Source organism: Corythoichthys intestinalis, chromosome 20, assembly GCF_030265065.1.
Source record: "Corythoichthys intestinalis isolate RoL2023-P3 chromosome 20, ASM3026506v1, whole genome shotgun sequence".
Classification (NCBI taxonomy): Eukaryota; Metazoa; Chordata; class Actinopteri; order Syngnathiformes; family Syngnathidae; genus Corythoichthys; species Corythoichthys intestinalis.
Genome location: NC_080414.1, coordinates 37080473 through 37102835, shown reverse-complemented (window position 1 = coordinate 37102835; position 22363 = coordinate 37080473). Strand labels below are relative to the sequence as shown.

The 22363-nt window shown below is 40.8% G+C and overlaps 1 protein-coding gene across 1 annotated transcript in view; it reads left to right on the top strand.

The window, feature by feature from the left end:
• Positions 1-3364: 3364 nt before the first annotated feature.
• Positions 3365-22363, top strand: part of stau2 (staufen double-stranded RNA binding protein 2) — a 277129-nt gene continuing 258130 nt past the window's right edge. Inside the window, exons 1-3 of the mRNA XM_057824591.1 lie at positions 3365-3442; positions 15885-16092; positions 21216-21346. Coding sequence (XP_057680574.1) covers positions 15894-16092; positions 21216-21346 — 330 coding nt within the window. The 5' untranslated portion in view covers positions 3365-3442; positions 15885-15893. The remainder of the gene's footprint in view (positions 3443-15884; positions 16093-21215; positions 21347-22363) is intronic.

Sequence of the window (22363 nt, the reverse complement as noted above, 5' to 3'; positions counted from 1 at the left end):
TTGGGGTATGTTTCTATCAGTTTTGCACATCGAGAGACTGACATTCTTGCCCATTCTTCCTTGCAAAACAGCTCGAGCTCAGTGAGGTTGGATGGAGAGTGTTTGTGAACAGCAATCTTCAGCTCTTTCCACAGATTCTCGATTGGATTCAGGTCTGGACTTTGACTTGGCCATTCTAACACCTGGATACGTTTATTTTTGAACCATTCCATTGTAGATTTGGCTTTATGTTTTGGATCATTGTCCTGTTGGAAGATAAATCTCCGTCCCAGTCTGAGGTCTTGTGCAGATACCAACAGGTTTTCTTCCAGAATGTTCCTGTATTTGGCTGCATCCATCTTCCCGTCAATTTTAACCATCTTCTCTGTCCCTGGTGAAGAAAAGCATGATGCTGCCACCACCATGTTTGACAGTGGGGATGGTGTGTTCAGTGTGATGAACTGTGTTACTTTTACGCCAAACATATCGTTTTGCATTGTGGCCAAAAAGTTCAATTTTGGTTTCATCTGACCAGAGCACCTTCTTCCACATGTTTGGTGTGTCTCCCAGGTGGCTTGTGGCAAACTTTAAACGAGACTTTTTATGGATATCTTTGAGAAATGGCTTTCTTCTTGCCACTCTCCCATAAAGGCCAGATTTGTGCAGTGTACGACTGATTGTTGTCCTATGGACAGACTCTCCCACCTCAGCTGTAGATCTCTGCAGTTCATCCAGAGTGATCATGGGCCTCTTGGCTGCATCTCTGATCAGTTTTCTCCTTGTTTGAGAAGAAAGTTTGGAAGGACGGCCGGGTCTTGGTAGATTTGCAGTGGTCTGATGCTCCTTCCATTTCAATATGATGGCTTGCACAGTGCTCCTTGAGATGTTTAAAGCTTGGGAAATCTTTTTGTATCCAAATCCGGCTTTAAACTTCTCCACAACAGTATCTCGGACCTGCCTGGTGTGTTCCTTGGTTTTCATAATGCTCTCTGCACTTTAAACAGAACCCTGAGACTATCACAGAGCAGGTGCATTTATACGGAGACTTGATTACACACAGGTGGATTCTATTTATCACCATCGGTCATTTAGGACAACATTGGATCATTCAGAGATCCTCACTGAACTTCTGGAGTGAGTTTGCTGCACTGAAAGTAAAGGGGCCGAATAATATTGCACGCCCCACTTTTCAGTTTTTTATTTGTTAAAAAAGTTGAAATTATCCAATAAATGTTGTTCCACTTCACGATTGTGTCCCACTTGTTGTTGATTCTTGACAAAAAAATTAAATATATTATCTTTATGTTTGAAGCCTGAAATGTGGCGAAAGGTTGCAAGATTCAAGGGGGCCGATACTGCACAGCCAGTATTTTTTCAACAATAAAATCAGACCCGGAAGACAGAATACAGGAAGAAAAACATATACAACAGGCATTAAAAAGGTGTCAGTATCCACAGTGGGCAATAGAAAAAGGTGCAGGACAGGTCAAAAACAAGAACAAAAAAACAAACCAAACAAGAACACAGAGATATGGGGACATATGTACGTGAGGGGAGTCACGGAACGTATCCAAAGGGTCATGAAAAATACAACATAAACACACCGGTCAAACCACGCACAACACTCCGCCAGATATTGGTCCACCCAAAGGACAAAATCCATCCAGAAAACAAATGCAAGTCAATATATGAAATTCCATGCAAAAAATCAGGGAGACAGGGAGGAGCTTCATTACAAGAAAAACAGGACACAAGAAGGAATGTGACAAGGAGACAACAATGAGACAAACAAGGGCAATAAAAGAAAAATCACAACAAGAACATCACAAATCAGCCATTACCGATCACCGCAAAAGAGAAAAACACATCATGGACTGGTAAAAGGCCAGAGTCATCCGCACCGAAGAAAACAAACATCAGCGCTGGATCAGGGAGGCCATTGAGATCCACAAGCGGGGCTCAAGGACCATCAAGAGGGACGAGGGGGCATAGATGCTCTCTACGACCTGGAAGAGCATCTTGGAAGAGTGAATGGGCAGCAGAGGGCGTGACGCTTTCATCCATCAGCTGATACAGACGCGTCACACCAACATCAGTGACCCTCTGATGAAGGCGGAAGTGCTCGCCAAAACATGTCAGGTAAATAAAACGAGCTACTATTGCCTGGGATAAAAGAAAAGGATTGACGAATACAATACTTTCATTATGTTCAGACTTACACTGACCCCCTTTCACTCGCTGAATGTGCCAGTCCATTCCCCCCCCCCCCAAACACACGTTTGATTGGCTGATGACTTGACCCCCTCCCACACACACACCCATTCACAGCCCGACAAAAATACACCATACCACCAACCCCGGCCCCTTCAAAGACGAGGAATATTATAAGTTTTTTTCTGCCAGCAGCAGCCACTGTATGTACTGTAAAAAGACGTCAATGTTGTGGAGGTGGGGAACACTCCACTAATTTTGCTACTGCTAGAGAGCTTCAAGTCGATTTTACTCACTGAGATTTCTTGAAATAAAAACAGCTAGATGAAAATAAGGTTAACAACCTTATTTTAAGCAAAACGTTTGTATATTTAATATTAAAAGAAAAACTTGTTTGTTATAAATGTTCTTAATTCAAGAATATTGTTCAAAACATTATTTAAAAGAATTTTTTTTCTTGATTTAGGTGAAAAATGACCAACTTTTAGATGCTCAATACGAACAAATAGTAATATTTACTTAAAAGTAAAAGTGGAAGAATCTGACACATTAATCTGTTAACTAGCCTATAACACTCAAAAAAAGATGGAGAAAATTTATTGACTAGATTTAACAAAAATTCTCAGATTAAGAGGTTATACATTTGCAGTGTGAAGGTTAGTATAGGTCAATAGATTTATTTTGCATTAATCATTTAGCCTATCAATTAATTAGGTTCATATTGGTGAGAAATGAACCCAACCCCCATTCACCAAATATGTTTGGTCTCTGTTAATGTCCCGTCCCCAGCAAAAAGTGTACATGCAGGTTATGCTGTTATATCGTCCCTACCAATAATAAGACCAAACCTAGGCCATTCCTTGAAAGTGGTAGAGAATAGTTATATCTTGATGAGAGACATTCATTTAAATTGAAGTAAGTTGGCTTCCATTCATGCGAGTCGCAATGGACGCCGCTGAAGTCGAAAGCTAGGAATGAACCATTCTTACACCGGAGGGGTGTGGTCAACCCAATGCAGTTTTGCCTCAATCTACAGCGGTGTTTTAAAAGCAACACAAAACGTTTCATGATATCAGGACACCAAAATAGACGTTCTACATGCAATTAAATGTGAATAATCTGAATGTACAAGTTGTTCTGCGTATTTTCATTTTGTACCTATACTTATTAAATGGTACGTTTCGACAGCCTCCAGTTCTCTTTAGTGTTTGCCAATGTTGGAGGTGTAACTGGGGTCTGGCCCTGAACAAAGGTAATAATGACCAAAAATGTTCGTCAGTTCGTGTTAAGCTTGTCTCTGGTGTATTCGCCATGCGATTGTCACGCCGCTTAGAGTTGCCGATGTGCCCTGAAAGAGCCGAGACTTTCGGTAGATGGAGCGCTATGGTGATGCTAACAAGAGGGGTCCTTGGCCGACCTGCTACGATGAGCTGAAAATCAGCAGATGGAACGTTACCCTGACACGCTTTTGCCCAACAGGAGCGCTTCTCTTGTTCCGTAGTCGTCCCGGAATCCTTGCACATCATGTCGGTTTATTTCGGAGGGCGGGCGGCCACATAGAGAAAATGCTAGTTTTCTGCTTGGCAACGTTAGCATCCTGCTAAAGTGGACACAGTCATGTATGCTTTGGGGATCTTACATCCTGCAACCTAACAGCCATCCTCGATATGAGGCAAGATACTAAGTGGTTATTTGATCATTTTAACTCTGCGTAAATTAACGGAATGGTCGAGAATTAAAATCAAACAGGAACTCCAAATGTCATGTTATTCGATGGTACTTTTTCCATTCAAATGCATACTGACAATCCTTTTGAACTTGGGTTAGAAATGATTGCATTTGTGTACTGTGTAATACCCAGATCCTCGAAAGCCTACAGGCATACCCACATGATGCAGTATTCGTTGCAGGACAAACATATTAAATTAATGGTTGACCCTCGGGATTGAAACAATTCAGTACAAGGGAATGTACGAGCAAGGGCGCTGGAAATCACTCACAGCAAGGGATGCTGAGCATCTTAGTTTGTTTTTCCCCATCTAAAAACGGCCATTTCGGTCCAAATTAGTCATGTCCACGCTTTATTCCCCATACAATGTGTGCACATTGACAGTACTCACATATGCGGGATAGTTTACGTACTACTATGAGGCTACTACAAAGACAGCGTTCTATTTCACTAACAGTGTGTGTTGGAATTTTTGTATTGGAAATAAAAGTGCCCGTGTATAATAACGCAAAAAGCCCGCAAATAGAAGGCTCAAGGACACACGTGAAAACAAATTGTCCAATAAGCCTGAGTTTAACTCCCACTTTTCACAACACTGAAATATAAAATTGCACACGAATATCCAACAGCGCTCTGCACGGTGGTATCTCAACAGCAACAGCAAAAAATAATATGGCTACATTGCAGGCGTGTCTTAGTTATTTTACGTCCTCCACGGTCGAAACCTGCATCCTACTTTTCCTACCTGGGCACTGTTATAAACTACCATAATCAGAGCTGCAGCTATCGATTATTTTATCAGTCGATTAATCGATGAACTAGTTAGTTCGAATAATGGAGTAATCGGATAAGGAACATAAAAAATTAAAATACCGGAGCTGAGCCTAAAACGGCATGAAAAAATAAATGAGGAACTAAAAAAAACAAAAGAACCGAATCTGACCCGTCAATATCATTATAAAGTCTATGGGCTAAATGTACTGTATCTATAAACTAAATTATAAATGAATTAAAAAAACATAAGCTCAAACAAAAACTAAGCTTAACTTAGTGGTCTTAACAGGGAGCAACTGGATTTAGCCATGTGAAATTAGTTATATCATATTCACTTTTGCCACAAGAGGGCAGTGTATCCCTCCAAATCAATAAAACTAAATGCAAACACTTTCAGAACAAACCATTACAATGTCACTCTAAACGAATACTCATCAGCAAAATTTCATTCGAATCTGTAATCGAATTACTTGAGTTAATTGATTAATCGTTGCAGCACTAAACAATCTTCATTTTCGACCTCAAATTTTAGAAAATTTTGCTGTTTTCGCAAAGAAAAAAATCGCTAATTCGTTTTTGCGCCATGTTAACACATCTTCTGGAAACAGTTAACTTTTCCATTCCAATAGCACCTCATTCACCATAACCTGGTAGCAATCAAGGTATCAGGTGGGGACCATATTATTAACAACCCCCCCCCCCCCCCCCCGTAAATTTCGGACTATAAGCCGCTTTTTTCCTTCATTTTGAACCCTGCAGTTTATCGTATAGTGCGGCTTATTTGTTGATTTATTTGGGTTAATAGGCAACACATGCCTCCTAGCATGCGTTGCAGTACGACGGATGTAAATTACAATCAAAATTCCTGTTTTGTGCTATATTTTATGACATTGTATAGTATACATGATTATATTTATGAAATGACACTATCATGGGCATTACTGAATGTTTATGACATATTTAAGTATCATCTGACAAATTATGTTACTAACTCCATTTCTGTCCATCTTTTACATCCATTCAAAAGTGAGATAATTTGCTGGATAGCACTAAATGACATCTGTTATATGCATTATATATAATATATACCGTATTGGCCCGAATATGAGGGCCCTGATTATAAGACGACCCCCTCTTTTTCAAAACTCAAGTTTGAAAAAATACTTTTTGAACACCGAATTAATTTTTATACAGGAAATAATTACAGTACATCCGAAACAAATGATTATAACAATATGTTTGAGAGAAAAAGCATGTTATTTTACCTCATTCAAATCTTGATATCTGAACATTTGATGTAAACTAAAGTGCAATCACATTCGTAAATGAATGGCTTTTGGTTTTTGAAATGTAAATACACCAATCTATTGTGATAAAACAACAAAATTGCAATAACTGCATTAACCATCAAAGTGAAGTCTAACTGTAACTGTAGTCTTGAAAGAAATCTAACGAAAAACATTGCAATAAAATAATGCAAACTGGTTAAACTAAAAAGAGTAGCTGAGATCTGTCATGACAGAACATCGCTTCAATAATATCTGGCGCCATCTTGCGTCGTGAATGGGTATAATGTCTAGACCGCGAATATAAGACGACCCCTCTTTTTCAGTGTTATTTCAATGCAAAAAACACCGTCTTATGTTCTGGCCAATACGGTCTATATATATATATATATATATATATATATATATATTAGGGCTGTCAAACGATTAAAATTTTTAATCGAGTTAATTACATCTTAAAAATTAATTAATCGTAATTAATGGCAATTAATCGCAATTCAAACCATCTATAAAATATGCCATATTTTTCTGTAAATTATATATATATTCTGTAAAATGTTGGAATGGAAAGATAAGACACAAGATGGATATATACATTCAACATACGGTACATAAGGACTGTAGTGGGCATTTCACTCTACTGTCATTTAAATCTGTCTATGCTGTCCTCACTCCGAAGCGTCGACTTTTTCCAAAGCTAGACAGCTAGTGAACGACGCCTTACTAATTAGACTTCTTCCTTTTTCATCTGGTTTATTAATAAAATGGGCTCAAACCATTGTCCTCTTTAGACCGTCGTAAAACTACAAAAAAAAAGTACACAAGCATTGCATTAGCAGCAACGTTAGCTTAGCACGCTATACAGGTTCATTAAACATAAACAAAAAGCGTCTCATACAAAAAGTATAACATTTCGCTTACTAACATAATATGTACATTCTTTACAACAACCATACTTACGGACAAATCTTGTCCAAGGATCATATAAGCACAACAGAGACGTCGTGCAGCCATATTGAACTGGCAAGAAAACAATAAACCATGTCGCAAAGCGACCACAAGAGTTCGCTGTTAGACAGCACAAAAAGCCTTGCTGTAAAACGTACCAAAAGGCAGAATACTTTCTGAGCGGGACATGTGCGTTAATTGCGTCAAATATTTTAACGTGATTAATTTAAAAATTTAATTACCGCGCATTTACGCGATAATTTTGACAGCCCTAATATATATATATATATATATATATATATATATATATATATAAATATATATATATATATATATACAGTGGTACCTCTACAAACGATCGCTTCGACACACGAACTTTTCGACATCCGACGTAAAATTTGACTCGCCATTTGTTTCTACATCCGACGACATGCTCGAAATACGACGACAATGGCAGCACCGCAGACGAATGCACGGCGGATTTTCTTGTGTGACAAATCAACACTGGTTTCAGAAAAGGTTGGTACAGGTGGTGAAACAAGGAAAAAGTTTACGCTTACCTTCTAAATGAAGATGCAAATGACAGAAAAATATGAGCGTAGGGTGGGCATCCGTGAAATGGCTCAACAATACATCTCCACGGTCCTCCTCCGACCATCGTTCGCCAGTATTCATAAGTTAAGCTGACAATTCTTATTGTGGTAACATCTCCAGAGAAATCGCCAACTTCTCCACGTTTTTATCATTTATTTCACAACTTATTCAAAACAAAAACACCTTCTGTCTGCCGCAATTGACGGTGTTCTCAAGAAAACATTCAAAGTGAAAGTGAAACTCAAGCTCACCGGTCTGTCTCTGGCACGTCAGCCCCGCGGTGCGTTCAGGGTCAGCAAAAAACGTCCGCCACATTAGAACCCGATTCGTTACATTAATACAGGAATTATTATTATTATTATTATTATTCCGATTTTGATTTATAATTTATTTGTTTTGCTATGTGTAGTTGCCATTTGTAATAGTACCAGCAGTATTTTTTAAGGATTTAGTGAAGGTTTTTGGGCTGTGGAACGAATTAATGGAATTATAATGTATTCCTATGGGAAAATCCTGCTCGACATACGACCATTTCGACTTACAAACAAGGTCCTGGAACGGATTAACTTCGTATGTAGAGGTACCACTGTATATATATATATATATATATATATATATATATATATATATATATATATACATACATACATACATACATACACACTCACCGGCCACTTTATTAGGTACACCTGTCCAACTGCTCGTTAACACTTAATTTCTAATCAGCCAATCACATGGCGGCAACTCAGTGCATTTAGGCATGTAGACACGGTTTAAGACATTCTCCTGCAGTTCAAACCGAGCATCAGTATAGGGAAGAAAGGTGATTTGAGTGACTTTGAACGTGGCATGGTTGTTGGTACCAGAAGGGCTGGTCTGAGTATTTCAGAAACTGCTGATCTACTGGGATTTTCACACACAACCATCTCTAGGGTTTACAGAGGATGGTTCGAAAAAGAAAAAATATCCAGTGAACGGCAGTTCTGTGGGCGGAAATACCTTGTTGATGCCAGAGGTCAGAGGAGAATGGCCAGACTGGTTCGAGCTGATAGAAAGGCAACCGTGACTCAAATAACCACCCGTTACAACCAAGGTAGGCAGAAGAGCATCTCTGTACGCACAGTACGTCGAACTTTGAGGCAGATGGGATACAGCAGCAGAAGACCACGCTGGGTGCCGCTCCTTTCAGCTAAGAACAGGAAACTGAGGCTACAATTTGCACAAGCTCATCAAAATTGGACAATAGAAGATTGGAAAAACATTGCCTGGTCTGATGAGTCTCGATTTCTGTTGCGACATTCGGATGGTTGGGTCAGAATTTGGCGTCAACAACATGAAAGCATGGATCCATCCTGCCTTGTATCAACAGTTCAGGCTGGTGGTGGTGGTGTAATGGTGTGGGGAATATTTTCTTGGCACTCTTTGGGCCCCTTGGTACCAATTGAGCATCGTTGGAACGCCACAGCCTACCTGAGTATTATTGCTGACCATGTCCTTCCCTTTATGACCACAATGTACCCAACTTCTGATGGCTACTTTCAGCAGGATAATGCACCATGTCTTAAAGCTGGAATCATCTCAGACTAGTTTCTTGAACATGACAATGAGTTCACTGTACTCAAATCGCCTCCACAATCACCAGATCTCAATCCAATACAGCATCTTTGGGATGTGGTGGAACGGGAGATTCGCATCATGGATGTGCAGCCGACAAATCTGCACCAACTGTGTGATGCCATCATGTCAATATGGACCAAACTCTCTGAGGAATGCTTCCAGCACCTTGTTGAATCCATGCCACAAAGAATTGAGGCAGTTCTGAAGGCAAAAGGGGGTCCAGCCAGTTACTAGCATGGTGTACCTAATAAAGTGGTCGGTGAGTGTGTATATACAGTGTATATACACATATATATATATGTATATAATATTGTATAATATTATCAATGCTCATGACAGTGTCATGTCAAAGTTATGATTGTCTGATGACAGTCTTATGGTGCCACTGTCAAATAAAGTGTTACCAAATACCATAACTAGCAATTAATGAAACAACTGGAACAGTAACTGAAAAAATAATTAGCACAGAACATGAATTAAGATTGTTATTAACCGCTGCAATGCATGCTAGGAGGTATTTTGGACATCAACAGCGTTGGCAGCAATGGCAGCAGAGGTTGACTGTCTCCCCCAAGGGAGCAGTGATGGCCAAATGAAGCTTCTTTAAGCAATAAAGATTTGGAGCCAATTGTTTTAAAGTTCATGGTGGTTCATTTGGTCTTATGAAAGTCGTATGTTACCGCTGTCAAATAAAGCATTACCGGTTAATATCTTTTGGTGTAAATATCCCATAATACAGTGAGGACAGCTGCAGATTATAGTCTGTCTATGAACAAATGCCGTTTTCGTGTCATATTTGGTGGGTGGCGGCATCTAGTCAGGTGCGCCTTATTGAGCCAAAATTACAGTACTCTTTCAAAATGTTTTATTAATTGATTTATTTTTAACAACAACAAAAAAAAAGAATCAACCAAACCCTTTTTTCTCCCCGACACCCAGCTGAAATGAGGTCGTTTTGGGCCATTTCAGGTCATTACCTGTTGATTTTCAGTCACTTCATGTTGATTTTGGGGCATTTTGGGGTTATTTCATGTTGATTTTGGGTTACAGAACAGGAATGAATGAATAGGCAGTAACTCAAACTCAACAGGAAGTGACCTGTAAATGCCCTAAAATGAACAGAAAACCTGTAAATGCCTCGAAAATCAGAAAGCGTGACTGTGAATGCTCTGGTTTCGAATAAACAAACATTAATTCGCCCTTCCCAGTCTTAATTTATTGGGCGTCAAGTGCCATCATTGACAGCTATAGAGTTAATCTAGACACTATTATGGTGGAAGATTTCGGTAGCAGCTTGTTGGTTCCCTATTTATTCTTTTTTTTTTAAACATTCACACCTTTTAAAATGATGTCTCGATTCTTGGCATGAGCGTATCGATAACACTTTGGTTTGCAAAGTATCACGATATAACACCATTTTAATATTTTAGAACACCCCTAGTTAGCATGGTTACTAAAATGTGCGTATTGAACTGATACTTTTGTTGAATGTCTTGTTTCTTTTCCATTAGAACTGATTTTAAATGTAAATACCAGGCCATTGTGGCATTCCAGATTCCCACTCTTTTCCGGTGAGGCTTAGCAGCAGTAATATGAGCAAAGCTCTTTAAAATAAAGCTTCATTGTCTATGTGAACTGGCTACTGCCGCATCAGAATGTGTGCTATGCTGAGCGCCTCTAGCTATAAAGTCTGTGCGAGTTACTCCACACGTTCACTGGTAAAGTGATGTGAATTCTTTCTAGATAATACTAATATGTAATATCGTACAGTGAAACGTCCATGATATCTTTTTCAGGGTGCTAATTTGTGTGGATTATTATAGGCACCCCCCCAAAGAATGGTACGAATTTCAGCACCTTTGGTCACCTTAGTCCATATAGAGTACAGTGGTATCTCAAAATACGAAATTAATTCAGTTTGGAGTGGCTTTCGTATCATGTTTTTTTTTGCTTTGTATAATGAATCACGTTTTAAATGTAAATCATCTAATCCATTCCAAGCTCTAATAAAACACTAGAGCTGGGAAAAAGTATCCGGCAATATATTGCGTTCCTTTATGTCACGATCCGAGTATTGATGCTTTTTTTATGAGTATCGATACTTTAAATACTTAAAATGTGCTGCGCCAACGCAATGCTGTCCACAAGCCAACAAAGTAGAGATGTCCCGATCCGATCACGCTCCGTCCTGCTGCTTTTCTTGGTCCGCAGTGAGCTTGAGATTGCTTATTAAAGTTAATGATGAGTGATAGCTGTTGAGGCTTTGATGTTGCCATAGAAGCCTGGGAGCGCTATACTTGAAAGATGCTGCCTCGTTGAGCTTGTTTAAAAACTTGTGGTAGTGTGAGTGGCAATGGCGTGCCGCAAGCAACATGTCACCTTTGCTCATTAATATTCATGATGTTAGCAATTGTTGCTAGGATGGTCAACCTCCCGTTTGTCCCTAATAGTAAATGCATGGAAATAGTAGAGGAGTTCCAAAAAAATCGATTATTACATGCATCGTGTTTCGACACTTGACGATTCGATTACGATTCATTAAGGTTAAAAAACGATGATTTTTCTCTCATAACTTTATGGCAGCCGCTCGTAGCAGAACGAAATTCAAGACACGTCTGCCGCCCGGGCACCGTTAACGGGCATACGCACGTTATGATGGATGCTGCCGGTTACTGAGGGAGAGAGAGATTTACTCCTTTTTAAAAGACTGGAAAATGAATTTGTGTATGAGACAGGCAGGGACAGAGCGCAACTCGACGGTCGCGCTTTTGTGCGCAAGTTATTTTTTAGAGCAAGCGGGGAAGAGAGATAGTTCGTTACTCCTTGTCTTTTAGATGTCCAGCAGTAGTTTTAAGGCATTTAAATTGAAAAATGTCCTGAGTGTGTTGCTAAGACCCATGTGCATCTATAAGAGGTGAGTACACGAACCCTCTTGTACTGTTTAGCCTTTATTGTTTTAGTCTTTGAGATGTTAATAGTTAGCGCCGAGCGCTAAGCTAATTAGCTGATTCGCTAACGTGTATTTCATATGCAGAACGTGTAAAACCATGATTAAGTACAGCGGTAACACTACAAACACGCAAAATAGTACAGTTACATTGGTTAAAAGAAGTCTTATTTCTAAAGACACTTTGTTTCCAGAAAATGTGGAATTCATTCCACCTGTGTAAATTTTATTGTATCGTTGAGAGAAATAAGTACTCCCTTTAAAATGGTTAATGTTTTTTGCACTTTCTAAAAAATTAATAAATAAAAAGCAGCATGAGGGCAGCTTTTTGTTGTATGGCCATGTTTCCATCATTCCTGTTGAATCATTAGGATATTTTAAATAAATAATGAACATAAATTTGTTTGGCTACTGTATTAATTAGTAATGTACGATCCATCGATAATCGTGATAACCGCGATCATCGTCAGTACTGTGATCATCATTCAATAATCGAATCGTAGCTCCCTGAATCGTAATCGAATTGAATCGTGGGGTGCCTAAGATGCCACACCCCTAGGAAATAATGTACGAACGAGATGTTTACTGAGCTAAACCTACCAATTCTCTCTGAAAATGATGACCCTGGTGCCAAATTTACTGGTAAAGATGTGGAACAACATACAAATTTTCAGTTAAAGAGATGGCTTGAGTGTCGAGAGCTGAAAAAGACGGAAAAAAGAGCCAATCTGATCCAGAGTTAGCTTTTTTATCGACACCTTTTTCTTGTGCGCATTGCCTTACGCCACTGACAATGACATTCTCATGTTTCAACAATCTATCCTTTACCACCATATGCCCTGTCTTTCTTAAATGTTATATCCTCTGGTCTTATGTCTCTGACCGTTCTTGGGGGCAATTTACATTGCTATTTTTGTGTAGCAATCGCAAGTGCTACTCGGTGACAGTCAACAAACACTTTTAATTTTTTCATCAATAACAAATCTTAATTCTATAATTTATTTACACTTCCCCCTTACTAAAGTTTTTTTTTTTTTTTACAACAGAAAAGGTAGCAGTGGCAGTCAGATACCATTTTAATTTTTTTTCATGTCATTCATTGTCAGACGGAAGCAGCAAGGCAAAACGCCACCCTAAAAACTAAGTAAAAATACCAAAATGGCTTACCTCTTTGTCCTCTGTAGGACCATGGCCCCCAACAGAATGTTTACTGTATATAAAATGTGAATGGCCCCACCTTGCTGACGGTAAACTGTCTTTTGAACGTCCGCGCAAGTTGATCCATTCTTTAAATTTTTTCCTCCGAGTTTTTGGTTTCGAGAAACGTATGAAGAAAACATCCTTCATATGTTGTAATGTCTAGAGTCGTTTGTACAAGTTCCATAGCAGCAGTGTTCAATCGGCATTTTTTTGTTTTTTTTTTGTTGAAAGATTACCGGAGAAAACAAGCAGAAATAACATGGATTGGTGTGTCTAGAATGACCCACTTCCGCGTTACGATGGCAACGTCACGGTCTAAAAATAGAATTCGTGCGCTACGCTATTATACCAATCGGAGGTAACACTGTTTTTCCCCACTAGAGGGTGCTCATGCTCTTCGGACGGGTTATAAGTGTTGTTCTGGTCTGAGTTTAATTCTTTTTTTCATGTCATCTTTTTGGGCTAATATGGTCATGTTATAGGTTATAGTACAGTTACAGTATAATAATAACAGTTCATAGAAGATGATGATGTGCTTAGAAAAAAACAATTATTTTATAAAACTGACATTGTAAGCAGTAAAATGTTTCTCACTCAACGAATACTTTTTTTACTTGAGTCAATTCTTGGATTACTTAGACTTTTACACGTTTTATTTAGAAGTTATGCTATTCTTACTTGAGTGAAATTTTTGGATACTCTACCCACCTCTATAAGTAGAAGTAGTCATCCAAAATTTACTCACGTACAAGTAAAAAAGTATTTATTGAAAAGAATACTCGAGTGATGAGTAACATTGTGAGTAGCAGCTTACAATGTCTGATTTTTTTTTTTTTTTTTTAAATAATGGCATTTTTTTCTCATCATCTATATAAACTGTTATTATGATGCTGTACTATAGCCCAGTGGTCCCCAACCTTTTTTGCACCACAGACCGGTGTGATATGGGCTTTTTTTTCACGGACTGGAAATGTGGGGCAGAAAATGACAGTAAATTTAAAATAACACGGCTGGGCTGAAAACGAACATTAAGGGCATGGAAGATGTAACTCATCATATGCTGAATCAACCTTTTGAAACATGGGCCTCTCCTAAAAACCTGACGGCAAATATCCTCGGCTGCAGGCATAACGAGTTCTTCTCCAATCGTGAAAGGTTTTTGGCTTTAGCAATACAGTTCACCCGAGGTATGATGCTCTCAGTGCATTCGGTTTAGTTGCGTTGTCTGCTAGCTTTTTGGTACATATTATGCTGAATGAACTTGGTTGTAGGCTCCTCTTGTGGCTCAGCGGGTGGCCTTCTCCCCATAGAAAAGCTGTCCAAAGACATCGCCGCCCACAGCACACAACTGACAGCGGCTAATGTTACTGTTTACATTGACTGACGCTGAGCTGCTATAGGTGTGCAAACAACCCAGTAATGGGAGCCAACCACTCTGGAGTCATGTGTATATTGTAGCGACATCTCATTGGTGAAGCAGGTAGCGCTACTGTCGGAATCTCTGGCAAAAATAATCAATATGTAGAATGAAAAGGGAAATGTAACGACTCTAGTGCAGCCCGGAGTAAGAGTAGTGTCTCTTTTTCACAAATCTACTCAAGTAAAAAATATTGTGTGGTATAACTACCCTAAGAAGTACATTTTTCTCAATAAGTAACTCATTAATACCTATCTCTGTAATGTAAAAGGCTCATTAATACGGTTTATATATATATATATATATATATATATATATATATATATATATATTAGGGCTGTCAAACGATTAAAATTTTTAATCGAGTTAATTACAGCTTAAAAATTAATTGATCGTAATTAATCGCAATTAATCGCAATTCAAACCATCTATAAAATATGCCATATTTTTCTGTGAATTATATATATATTCTGTAAAATAAATTGTTGGAATGGAAAGATAAGACACAAGATGGATATATACATTCAACATACGGTACATAAGGACTGTAGTGGGCATTTCACTCTACTGTCATTTAAATCTGTCTATGCTGTCCTCACTCCGAAGCGTCTACTTTTTCCAAAGATAGACAGCTAGTGAACGACGCCTTAATAATCAGACTTCTTCCTTTTTCATCTTATTTATTAATAAAATGGCCTCAAACCATTGTCCTCTTTAGACCGTCGTAAAACTACAAAAAAAAAAAGTACACATGCATTGCATTAGCTACAACGTTAGCTTAGCACGCTATACAGGTTAACTAAACATAAGCAAAAAGCGTCTCATACAAAAAATATAACATTTCGGTTATTAACATAATATGTACATTCTTTACAACAACCATACTTGCGGACAAATCTTGTCCAAGGATCATATAAGCACAACAGAGACGTCGTGCAGCCATATTGAACTGGCAAGAAAACAATAAACCATGACGCAAAGCGACCACAAGAGTTCGCTGTTAGACAGCACAGAAAGCCTTGCTGTAAAACTTACCAAAAGGCAGAATACTGTCTGAGCGGGACATGTGCGTTAATTGCGTCAAATATTTTAACGTAATTAATTTAAAAAATTAATTACCGCGCGTTAACGCGTTAATTTTGACAGCCCTAATTAATAATAATAATTATGCTCTCGTTTCAGGAATAGAGCATGGCTCAAGTAAAAGTACAGACCTCAGCACCCCAGGCTGGCCCTGGCCTCTCCTCTGGAGGTCCTTTGGCACCCATGGCCAGCCCAGGATCACTGGGTCTGCAGCCCTCTGTCAACGGTACAGGCCCGTCCCCCACACCCGCCTGCCCCGCTCCTGCAGCTGGATATGGGGACGCTCCTGTGTCTGCCACACCACCAGGTACATACCCACTGCCTCCAGTCTTTAATACACTCTGGTCCTCTTAAATATACTGTAATTTGTGTATTGTCAGAGTTAATGTCACTGTTTGTGAACTGAAACTTCAGCATGCTGACTTTAAAAAATTAAATCAATCCCTTCCATCCCTAGAGCCAAGTTGTTTAATTTCTTTACTAATATATAGTTTTTAGGGTGAGTGTGTCACATGTAAATTTCACTTTAATAAGCTTTTAATCATGCTATATGGTCATTCCCTGATTAAAAACGAAAAATGCAGTCAGAGTGGTTTTCTGAACCATTCAACTATGTTTGAGAAATCGTCGCATGTCTCCTGTAGGCCATCGGGGGCTGCTGAAATGCTCTGTGTTACCGACCTCAGCCTCTTTTCCCTGCCTCCTACTCTGCTCTGATATTTGCTACACTACACTTCCAAGGGATGACATGCTTCATAAGGAATAGCTTAACTAGCCAGTCTAAAGGAGAGCCACTCGGCTTTTCTCAGACACTCTCAGCATATGAAAAAAAAAATTCAAGACCTCCCAGTGTTAACTCTAAAAGAAAGGTAAACCAGAGAGCTTGAGAGACAGTCCCATTTCCAGCCGTTTGAGACAGCCATGATGCAAAGATCCATTCATATGCCCCCCCCCCCCCCCCCACACACACACACACTTAAGCCTGAGTTATGCTCCTGCGTTGCGATGACGGCGAAGTGACTACGGCGTCAATGAGCATTCGATAGTTCTGCGGTGAGGGAACGCGTTGCTCTGTAATTCACTGCCAAGCCGCTAGAGGGCGGTGGCGTTATGTTTGTACGGTTTTGGGATATGCTTGTTGACTTCCCTTGGTCTAGTTTAACGGAGAAAAAATAAATGAACAATGCAAGATGGAATGCTTGAATGTAAATTTTCAGCTCATCAACATTGAATAAATGTTGATCATACAAATGTTGAGGCGCAGGCGACGCAGAAGACTGTTTCGAGGCGGCCTGGCTGACTTTTGATGCTGCACAGAGAGTTCTAGCCTCGGGTGGAAACCAGCAAGCTGTGGCGGCTAGCTTCAAACTGGCGTCGAGCACTGCGTCCAGCGTTTTGTCCGAGGTCTTCAAAGCCCTCCTCCCGCCCGATTTGTTTGCCGTGTCCTACAACAAGCCAGTGGGAAGCCATAGCAGATTTCTGCCAGCTATAGAACTTCCCAAACTGCGTTTGAAGCCTTGATGTCAACGTTCAGTTCAATTCAATTTTATTCGTATAGCCCTGGATCACAACAAGGTTGTCTCAAAGGGTTTTGCAGAGGCAATATGATACACAATCAGAAACAGCAAATGAAGCAGCAAAGATGAATAAATAAAGTTCAAGTCCTGGGTATCCCCCATCCTTAGACCCTCCATGTCGGCAAGGAAAAACTCCCCAAAACTCCAGAGTCTTTGGGAGAAAATGAGAAACCGTGGGGAGTACCACAGTCAAGAGAGATCCACTCCCAGGACGGATAGACAGGAAGCCCCAGAACTGCTAATGTGAATTAGCAGGCGAAGTTACAGTCCGTAAAGATGCAGTGGAGTAAAGGAACAAGAAGAGGTCCATCTAGCCAGATGAGACGGGGGGTACGTATGAGACGTTATCATAAGCACCGAGGCACTCTCAATCAGTGATGATGTATCCGAGTGTGAACTGTCTGTTGTGGAAAATTAAACATCAAAAGTACTCTTTTGACACCAAACTTGTGCTTTATTCTGCATATAATTGAGGTGTGACACGTAAATAAGTCAGACTCACAGAAAACCTATGTACACAATAAATGATTAAGTGCACCAACCAAAAATACGACATAAAGTGATAAAAAGCTGGCAGTTTTCGGCCGACTGGGTCTCCGCTTTGTGTGGCCATTCGATTCTTAACACACACACACTTGTCCCGGTGGTCCTTCTATTTTTTTATTCAATCGCTGGCTGACCTCCACCCCGGTATTTTCAGCAATCGCCTCCCACGAATTGCTTGCCATTCGACAATCTTCATAATGTCTTGACGAGACATTGTACAAGTTGTCGTACTTGTTCTCCGTTGATACTCTCGGTGGCTAGGTCCATTTTTGCGTGTATGAAAATCATGTTTCATAATGGCGGTGATTTCACGCTGAACTGGAAACAACAGTCCGAGCGGACCAATCACAGTCCATTTCCGCCACATCATTTGCGTCGACGTGACGCTAGGGTGAGAAAATTCAGTAGGAGCACGTCGGGCTATGGCGCAGGATCGTAAATCAGGTCTTCCTTGGCGGCGCAGGTCTGACGCGGAAGCATAACTCGGCCTTAAATCCAGGGCTGGGTCGCGGGGGCAGCAGCATGCCACTTCAACCAGCTCCTCCGGAGGGATCCCAAAGCTTTCACAAACCAGCCAAGAGATGTAGTCTCTGCAGCGTGTCCTCGGTCATCCCCGGGGCCTCCCACCAGTGAGAGTCTGGGACATACCCGGAACACTTCTCCAGGTATATATCCAGGAGGCGTCCGAACCAGATGCCCGACCCACCTCAGCGGCTCTCAACGTGGAGGAGTAGCGGTTCAACCCCTAGTCCCTTCAGGATGACCGAGCTTCTCACCCTATCTTTAAGGGACAGCCTGGACACCCTGTGGAGGAAACTTATTTCGGCCGCTTATATCCAGGATCTTGTTCTTTTAATCACAACTGACAGCTCGTGACCATAGGTGAGGGTAGGAACGCAGATCGACTGGTAAATCGAGAGCTTTGCCTCTTGGTCCGGCTACTTCTTCACCACTACAGACTGGTGCATCACTGCAGACGCTGCACCGATCTGCCTGTCGATCTCCTGCTCCTTCCCGCCCTCACTCGTGAACAAAACCCCTCAGATACATGAACTCCTCCACTTGGGGCAGGATCTCATCCCTGTCCCAGAGAAGGCACGCCACCCTTTTCCGACTGAGGACTATGGTCTTGGAGTTTGAGGTGCTCATCTTCATCCCAACTGCTTCACACTCGAACTGCGAACCGCTCCAGTAAGAGTTGGAGAGCTTGGCTTGATGAAACCAACAGCACCTCATCATCTGCAAAAAGCAGAGCTGCAATGCTGAGGCCACCAAACCCCCACAACGTATTGGGCAAGGCCAACCTTGAAAGAGTCCACCCCTCTCTGGGAACGAATTTGACTTACTGCCAGCAGTGCCGACCAAACTCTGACACGGGTCGTACAGGGACTGAACAGCTCTTACCAAGGGCCTCGGTACCCCGTACTCCCAAATCACCCCCCACAGGACTCCCCGAGGGAGATAGTCAAACACCATCTCCAAATCCACAAAACACATGTAGACCAGTTGGGCAAACGCCCACGCACCCTTAGAGCCGGGCGGTATACCAAAAATTTACCGTTACTGAAATTCTTCACGATGACCGACGTAATTTTGACCACGTCGGTAAATTCGGTAATTTTATAAAACAAGAAAATATAGTCTCTTCATTCCGCTTTGACTCTGTGTTGTTCGGCTATGTTAATTCCCCTTTAAGAAAGCAGTCAGTGTGCTTACATATGAAGTCACGTGGTTATCAGGAACTCAAACAAACGCAAGCCCGGTAGGCTAATGCTAGCAGCTAACACTAGCGGCTATCGCTACAAGCAAACGAGATGGAGTTGGGCTTAAAGGAGCTTCGCCAAACTTACACTCGAAAATAAACAGACTCTTGGCGGCCTCCAAATGGGCTTTCACCCCCTTTCCTCCCTGGTTCGCGACGATTTCAGGAGAAGGTGCCTTCTACTGGTAGCCAGGCCACAGGCTAACACTAGCGGCTAACACTATAAAATGAACATGATGGAGTTGAATTGCGGCTCTAACCTTGTCAAAATGGCAGAACTTAATGCGTGGATTAGGCACGGACTGCATCTAAAAATTAGTATGTCGCGTTATTTTGTATCCGTGTGTTTTTTTTTTTTTTTTTTTTGATAACTTTTATGAGGGTAAAGCATTCAGCAAAATTATAATGCAACAGTGAAGCCTATATAATATGACCGTTTAAATGGCCACAGCTATTTTTCTGTATGTGCTTGCTTCATTCTGTGTCATTAATACTGCGTCATGATAAAATATTAAATGTTTCATTGGCAAATGAGCAATATAACTTTAATGTGTGTGTGTGTGTGGGGGGGGTGGGTGGGGGGGGTGCATGTATTCAATAATGCTCTGTGGGAAAAACCAGAAACCCTGAAGTAAACACTTGTTGAGTAATTATGTCACAGCAGCCATAAACAATAAGTTGTCTGTTTGTAGGGATTTGGTCAAACTGTAAGTCATTTGTGTTGCAATGCCATGTTTGCACAGTCGTCGTATTGATTTTATAATGTTGTACATTGTTCAAGTCATACAAGCTGTTATAAATGTTCATACTTGAATTATTATGGTTCACAATAATTTTTTATATACTTAATGTTTAGACTGCATGTACAATTGTTTAAGATATGTTAAATTGAAATCTGGTAAATAAATCAACGAGAAACAGTTAATTTGTATTTCATGCATTGATTCATAATTTCAAATTACTGTTTATAACAGTGCACTTGGGCGAATTTATCGTCATTTATTGTTATCGAGGTAAATCTGCTCAATTTACAGTGATACGTACTTTAGGCCATATCGCCCAGCCCTTCGCACCCTTGAGGAAACCCAAATGTACAGGCGCCAAGCCGGGGGGCAATAAGTATGCCCACACGTGCTCTGTGACTCTCACCTTGGGCGACTCCAGAGTGGAAGAGGGTCCAACCCCTCTCAAGAGGATCGGTACCACTACCTAAACTATGTGTTGAGGCGAGTCCTACTTTTCTAGTCGGAACTTCTCTGCCTCACAAACCAGCTCTGCCTCCTTCCCAGCCAGAGAGGTGACATTCCATGTCCCAAGAGTTAGCTTCCATAGCTGGGGATCAGACCGCCAAGGTCCCCGCCTTTGGCTGCTTCCAAACTCCGTCCGCACCCGACCCCTTCGGCCCCTCCCACAGGTGGTGAGCCCATGTTGCCCTTTCAGGTTGTGCCCGGCTGTGCCACCAGACACCCATCTTCGAGCCCCAACAAAGCAGATCCCCTTGTGAGCCTGTTTTTATTGTTGTCTTTCACTATGTACTGTTGTCAGGTTCGCCCGAGGAGAACATGGCAAACCCTAAAGAGAAAACTCCAATGTGTTTGGTGAATGAGTTAGCCCGTTTCAACCGCATCCAGCCGCAGTACAAGCTCCTCAATGAGAGAGGACCTGCACATGCTAAGGTGAGTACAGTATATCATGGTATTTGAATAATTCTGGGCCTTTTGTCTAGCTAGCTAACTTTGCATTGGCAGTAAAGGTAACAAACTGTTGGACTCATTGTATAGACCCCAAGGATCTGTGTGAATTGTGGAAAAAAAATCGGTCTGACTCTTTCCAGTGGCTAAAAGAAATGCATTGGAATTCCCGTTACGGACAGGATGGCTCACGACAGTGTTATTGTTAATCAATGAGCAGAAATCAATACACAAATTAATGATCAGTGTAAGCGGAAACGGTATGTTTGTTCAGCTTTTTCACTTTGATAATCTTTTCTCAATAGACCCTACTCACCAACGTCACAGAATGACGTGTCGCTGTATCCGGCCGCCATATTGTCCGTCTTTGTTTATCCGTATTCTCAATGGTTTAAATTTGTCGTGCAATTTATAGTGCAATTCATGGAAGCCCCGGTGCTTTCAGACGCTGTAAACTCATTGAATGCGTTGCATAAAAGGCGTTATGTGGAAAAGCTTCAGTCTATCCATTTGCCAGATCCATATTTGATGCCTAAATCGATATTTTTCGACCCGCTGTCTTCGCCCTCTCTGCCTGACATCTGCTACCCTGATATCTACAACTATCTTGTCCACACAAAATCAGCCTATTCTCACGAAAGTTTGAAAAACTTTAAGAGCAGCACTCTAAGCAACATTACCCTGTGTGACCCTTTACTTCCAATTTTCTAAAATGGCGACAATCAATTAAAAAAAAAAAGTTGACTGCGATGGCCGACCCTTCAAGGATAGGTGGAACACGCAACAACTGTGTCTGCCTCATTTGCAAAGAGACAGTCGCTGTTTTCAAAGAGTTCGATGTGACGCGATAATGATATTACCGAACAAGACACGCTGACATGTACGACAACATTACAGGGAAGATACGCGGCGAGAAATTATAGCAACTTGAAGCTAGTTTAATTTCATAGCAGCAGTATTTCGCAAGAGCCCGAGTGTCGAAAGAGAACGCCAGAAAGACGA